We start from the raw sequence: 6,285 nt of genomic DNA on the forward strand, positions 1-6,285 counted from the left end.
TTTTTAGAAAAAATTTCATAAAGAGAAAAAATGTCAAACTATTTATAGAAATAGTTAAAAAAAAATTAATAAACATTGATAGACTTCAATCGAAGTTTATCATATAGTATCAATAATAGATTCCTATTAGCCTCTATCAAAGAAAATTAAATTTTGTTATAAATAGTTTCTCTTATTTTTCTATTTTTGAAACTCCCTTTTCTTTTAAAATTGGAAAAATATTAATATTTTTTTTTGTCCCTGTTTTTCTTTTCGCAACAAGATTGGCCTAAACAAATTGGGAATATTTGAACATGGTTTTTGGAAATAAAGTTTTGATAATTCTTTGCAGACTTTCATTTAATATTTTATATTTTCTTTCCTTTTTTCTTCCTTTTGTCTTCTTCGTCTAGATCCCTTCTCTATATTTCCTCCCTAACAACGATAATGCTCTCATTTCTTCTGTCTTCTTATATGACATACTTGTTAACAAACTTAAAATAGTTTTTCCTCTTTTTAAGTTGAAAACATTGACATGTTTGTGCTGGAAAAACATCTCCATCCAAATCCAACAAAGAGGCCCATTCACCATGTCAATCATCCTTAAACTAAGAACTTCGCTTCTTCAACTGACAAAATTTATACCGACGACACATTGTTTAAGACCCATGCATCTTCGATGTTCTAATTCTAAACATTTGAAAACCTTAAACTTAGACCTTCTATTCCTTTATGAGATAAGGTAGATGATGAATTTTTCTCCTTTTATGTGAAGGAGAAGGGTTTATGAGAGATAAATTGATTTTAGGTTTTTTTTTTTTTTTTTTTTTTTTACCAACAAGAGATTTAATGATGGAAACTGAGAATACATAATTATACTATCATTAAGTGTGCATTTAATGTCGTGTGCATTTGTATTACTTTTCACTACAAGAATTTGGACTTTTTCCGACGATGAAAACCGTCGGAGAAAGTCAAAAAATCGTCGGGACAATCTATCCTGACGAAAATCCAACCGTCTGTTGCATCGTCGGGAAAGCCTTGTTGGAAAAACCTTCTCCTATCCAAAAAAGCCTCGTCGTCGGAAAAAAAAGATATCTCAACGAAACATGGATGGGGACTTTTGTCGACCCTAAATGATATCGTCGGAAAAATTTATTTCTCACGACAGTAAGAATAATTTTTTATCGCTGAGAGAAGTCAGCTTCTACTGACGGTTCCTTTTGGCGTCAAGCGATAGTTACTTATCCTGACGCTCAATCTACGATTCGACCATCGGCAAAAATTATCCCTTTATCGATGATGACCTATTTTAGCGTTGGAAAAAAGGTAAAAACAAGCATGAACTTACACTTTTTTCCGACCCCTATACCATCGAGATTACATATTTAGGCGTTGGAAATATTTTTTTCTTTATTTACTAAATTTTATATCTTATTTTTTTTTTTTTTTTTACAAATGTCATACCTGTTTGAATCTTATGAATATCAAATAAACTAAAATAAAAATTGATAAAATTAATTAGATGTCTACAATATTAAATAATATCTAGAAAACATGTTTGAATCTAAAAATCCAAAATTAATACTAATAGTAAATATAACATAACATCCACAAATTCTTAACTCGAAATAACATTACATAATAACAAAGTACCTATAAAACACAATTCTATAACCTAACTTAGCTTGTCGGGAGATGCATCTTCAACATAAATCTCGAGATACCTATAAAATAAAATTTAAATAAGTTTAATGCTCAATATACCATATATCAATCTCAAAATGAATATAGAACTTAAAACTCAACTAAGAACATTAATGAATTGAAACAAACCACTCTGTTACACACCGTCCCAGATTACCCTTTAAACTAAAAAGGAGATGTACTGCAGCAGTATCAACCCTCTCGTTGGCCTTACTGTAAACCCCGAATTCTAAGTTTCCTATATAAGCATGTTTAGCCAAAGGAATGTTATATTAATTATTTGATAAGTGGAGATCCATGGTTACTAATAGGGGTTATGAAGGAAGGGAAGGAAAAACAAATTAATTGAAATAGCTCACTAATTGGAATTGGCCGGAAACACTAAGTGCGGGATGAGGTGGCGGCTTGACCATTGAACACGGGAGACGGCAGGAAGAATAAATGGAAGCGGAACTTCAGAAGCTCAGTTTTAGCAAATGACATGAACAAATTAAGTGAAATCAATGCCATTTGAAAGCTGAGGGAATCTAGTTTTCGAGGTTGTTTTGCTGGAGAAAGATCTCAGAAGGAGAAGAACAAAAGGTGAAGAATTTGCAGAAGGGGCAGATTCTCGGATTAATTAGGGCCCGGGGTGAAGATTGGAAGCTCCAGGTCAAACTACAAGGAATTTTCGGCTGATATTTTAAGGTAAGAAAGTTAACTCAATTCTAAACAAGTTTGTCGAAGGAAGTTTCTTAAAAAGAGTCCTGAATTTTGAGTTATGAATTTTTTAAGTTAAAACAGGAAATTTGTGCGTAAACACAGCTGCTTAGGAAGATTAAGCAGACAGTTCACTGTAGAGAGCGAGAGCGAGAGGTGGATCTCGCTAAGGACGGAAATCTCACTGGTTTTGCACTGAATCTCGCTGGAAGTGCCAAATCTCGCTGGTTTTGCACCGAATCTCGCTGGAAGTGCCAAATCTCGCTGGTTTTGCACTGAATCTCGCTGGAAAGTGCCAAATCTCACTGGGAATGGTAAATCTCGCTCATGAGGATGATCTCGCTCATGAGGGTGATCTCACTCATGATGATCATCTCGCTAGTAATATTGATTTTGTTGATAAAAGTTTCATTAGTAAACGAACTATCTAAGGCATTTTGCTGAGAATTCTAAGGAATCTAACCGATAATTATGTCATTTCAGGCCAAGAAGAGCTAGGAGAGGCATATAAACCGTTCAAAGCCCCGACAAGCTGTGAATGACTAAAATGAACTTAATGCTTTCAATACTTATGCATAAAGAACCATGTAAGTTACAGTGATGTTGATGATGAATTTATACTTCCTCAAGCAATAAATGTTTAATGAATAGCATGGCATATCTTCTCCCGCTTGTATATGTTTTAACGCATGCCAAGGTATGTTGTGAATTCATTACAAAAGTTAAGTTCCTATGTTGAAGATGCGTTCTGGAGGAAGGCTATGATGGAATGAGTCTTTGTGTAAATGGCATGCAATGAAACTTAATTTGATGCTAGGAAATAACCTAGTACTGAAGGACACGGAGAAGGTATCTGGGTAATAGTACCTAAGGTGTTGACGGTACTTAGAAAACTCCACGTGCACGTAGGTAGTTTTGAATGAGAGGCCGAAGTATGGGTCTCCTAGGCCATATACCAACAAAGGGAGCCCGAAGTATGGGTCTCTTGGCCGGTAACAGATGTTGGGACCTAGAGCAATGTATGCTCGTTCTCGACTAGGGAATAATGATGTTTAAGAGTAGTTATCAATGTTTATGTTTAGAGGAAGTTGCTTGAGATGCCCATCGGTATATTTACATGTTTATAGTAATGTAATGCATGGTTAATATGATTCTATAGTCACTCACTGGGCTACTAGCTCACAGATTTTCTATGTTTTCCTTTTCCAGGTAGCGGCCAAATTCCTCAAGGTTGATCCTGCTGTTGCTTGCCACTGAAAGGCCCGGCTTGTCAAGAAGAACTTAGGTTGATGGTCTGCCTATGTACACATGTTTTGAGAGGGACTAGGGCTTTGTTAGTGATGTTTGGGCCCAACTGTAAATATTTTACCTGTAGATGTTGTGTCATGACTATTTGCATGTGATTATATAATCTTATGTAGAACCTTATGGAGGCATGTTGTATGCGTACATTAATAATGTTTAACAGGTTGGTGTTTAGGTTAGAAAGCTTAGGTGGTAAGTGCTGATAGTAGGGCTAGTAACTGCTACCGTCACATCTTTTTCGAGATTAAAAGGGTAATCTGGAAAGGAGTGTGACAAGTTGGTATCAGAGCATAAGGTTTTGGGAATAAGAGGGAAAGTTCATGCAGAAGTCTAAGTCCATAAAGTGTGAGTCCCTAACATGTGTACATTGTAATAGGTGGAATGCCGAGGCAAAGTGACAGACAGAGTAGGCAGATAGGAGGCAGGAATACTGACCCTACCAATAGAGGCCCGGAGGTTAGTTAGGACCCATCAGGTGGAAAGAGGAAGGTGAACAATCCAGTGGGCCAGGAAGTGACGTCTGAGAAAGAGTCTAGTACTCTCCAGACAAGGGTAGATTCCCAGCTAGAAGATATAGTTTTTGACAGGATAGCGTAGAGGTTAGCAACCAGTGTGGGCTCAGTACGAGCCGACCCAGAGAAGAAATATGGCATTGAGAGGTTTAAAGCCCTAGGGGCTGTGACATTTGAAGGTATAGTGGACCCAGCTGAAGCCGAGTTATGGTTGGATGTAGTTGAAAAATCTTTCAATGTTATGAGCTGTCCAGAAGACAGGAAGGTAGGATTAGCCACCTTTCTACTACAGAAAGGAACGGAGAAATGGTGGAAGGTGATATCCGCCAGACGAGCTAGTACAGATGCGATGTTATGGCCTAAGTTCAGGAAGGCCTTTGAAGACAAGTATTACCCCAGCTCATTCCGAGATGCGAAAAGGGATAAGTTCCTCAGATTGACGCAGGGAACGATGTCAGTGGCAGAATATGAGCAGAAATTTATAGAGTTATCACAGTATGCTCTACCGATTATTGCTGAGGAAAGAGATAGATGCAGGAAGTTTGAACAAGGTTTGAGGAAAGAGATTAGAACTTTGGTGACATCTACGACTAATTGGCTAGACTTTAACCAGTTAGTAGAAACGGCGACACGAGTCGAGCGGAGTTTGGCAGATGATGAGCAGCTGCAAAGGGGCAGTGAGGCTGTAGTAGGACCAAGAGACAGGGGATCCCGACCTCCAGTTGCAATTCAGACTAGTGGAAGCCAATTCAGGGGTACGAGTTGGCAAGGATCCAAGAAGAGGAAATCGAGACCCTTGACCAGTGCAGTCAGCCGACCAGAGATACCACGAGCTGGTGAATCGATAGCCAGCACAGACAGGAAACCGATGTGCCCTAGTTGTGGCAAGAGGCATTTTGGAGTATGCTATGATGGCAGAGGGGTATGTTTCCAATGCGGACAAGCAGGGCATTTCAAGAGAGACTGTCCTCGGGTGAACAGGGAAGCCCCAACAGCACAGCAGACAACCTCCCAGACAGTTAACCAACCAAAGGGCGCTAGAAATCGAGACGAAGAGTCAAATGGTACCAAGCAGAAGGGTGTCGTAGGTCAACCCCAGCAACAAGGGCGAGTGTATGCCGTGACAAACCAGGAGGCAGCGGAGTCTCCAGATGTTGTGACCGGTAATGTCATATTATGTGGACAGTTTACTTATGTTTATGTGATAATAGTATAGGAATGTTATAAACATTGTGAAATGTTGATCAATGGTCAGGACTTTTATGTTGATTTACTTTCCTTGGATTTGTTAGAGTTTGATGCTATCCTAGGGATGAATTTCCTATGTAGATATCGTGCTTTAGTGGACTACTACAAGAAAGAAGTAATGCTAAAAAAATCAAGTGGCCAAGACGCAGTTCTGGTAGGAAGCAAAAGATTAACTACGGAAAGTCTAATATCAGCAGTGAAAGTTAGAAAGCTGTTGAGTAAGGGATGTAAGGCCTATCTGGCTCACGTAGTGATTGCCTCAAAGGAAAGAGCTGAACACAGAAGATGTCCCCGTGGTAAATGAGTTTCGGGATGTATTTCCTGAGGAATTATCGGGATTGCCACCCGATAGAGAAGTGGAGTTCACTATTGACTTAATTCCAGGAACAACTCCCATATCGCAGGCACCGTACAGAATGGCGCCAACTGAGTTAAAAGAATTAAAGGTTCAGCTGCAAGAGTTAATTGACAAGGAATACATACAACCTAGTGTATCGCCTTGGGGAGCTCCAGTGTTATTTGTAAGGAAGAAAGATGGTACATTTAGATTGTGTATCGACTATAGGCAGCTGAATAAGGTAACAATTAAGAATAAATATCCGTTACCATGCATTGATGATTTGTTTGATCAGCTAAGAGGAGCCACGGTGTTTTCAAAGATAGACCTGAGATCGAGTTATCATCAATTGAAGGTGAAGGAAGCTGACATTCCTAAAACCGCATTTAGAACAAGATATGGACATTATGAATCTCTAGTAATGTCACTTGGACTGACAAATGCCCCTACGGTATTCATGGACTTATGAACATGGTATTTCATCCCTACTTGGACCAG

General features: G+C 38.7%; 1 protein-coding gene across 1 annotated transcript; it reads left to right on the forward strand.

Annotated features, from left to right (window-relative positions):
- Positions 1-2,595: 2,595 nt before the first annotated feature.
- Positions 2,596-5,754, forward strand: LOC150030015 (uncharacterized). The gene is made up of 2 exons (XM_090310162.1): positions 2,596-5,365; positions 5,495-5,754. The coding sequence occupies exons 1-2, from the start codon at positions 4,444-4,446 to the stop codon at positions 5,752-5,754; spliced, it is 1,182 nt and encodes a 393-aa protein (XP_090166288.1). The 5' UTR covers positions 2,596-4,443.
- The last annotated feature ends 531 nt before the right edge of the window (positions 5,755-6,285 follow it).

The sequence above is a fragment of the Benincasa hispida genome, unplaced genomic scaffold (assembly GCF_027475165.1).
Source record: "Benincasa hispida cultivar pf3 unplaced genomic scaffold, pf3_genome.v1.1 HicScf692, whole genome shotgun sequence".
Lineage (NCBI taxonomy): Eukaryota > Viridiplantae > Streptophyta > Magnoliopsida > Cucurbitales > Cucurbitaceae > Benincasa > Benincasa hispida.

Excerpts from the sequence above, each read along its gene's own strand:
- LOC150030015 (XM_090310162.1), top strand. The coding sequence starts at position 4,444 with ATGAGCTGTCCAGAAGACAGGAAGGTAGGATTAGCCACCTTTCTACTA. Across the intron at positions 5,366-5,494 it reads GTCTCCAGATGTTGTGACCG|AGTTTGATGCTATCCTAGGG; the intron begins GTAATGTCATAT and ends TGGATTTGTTAG.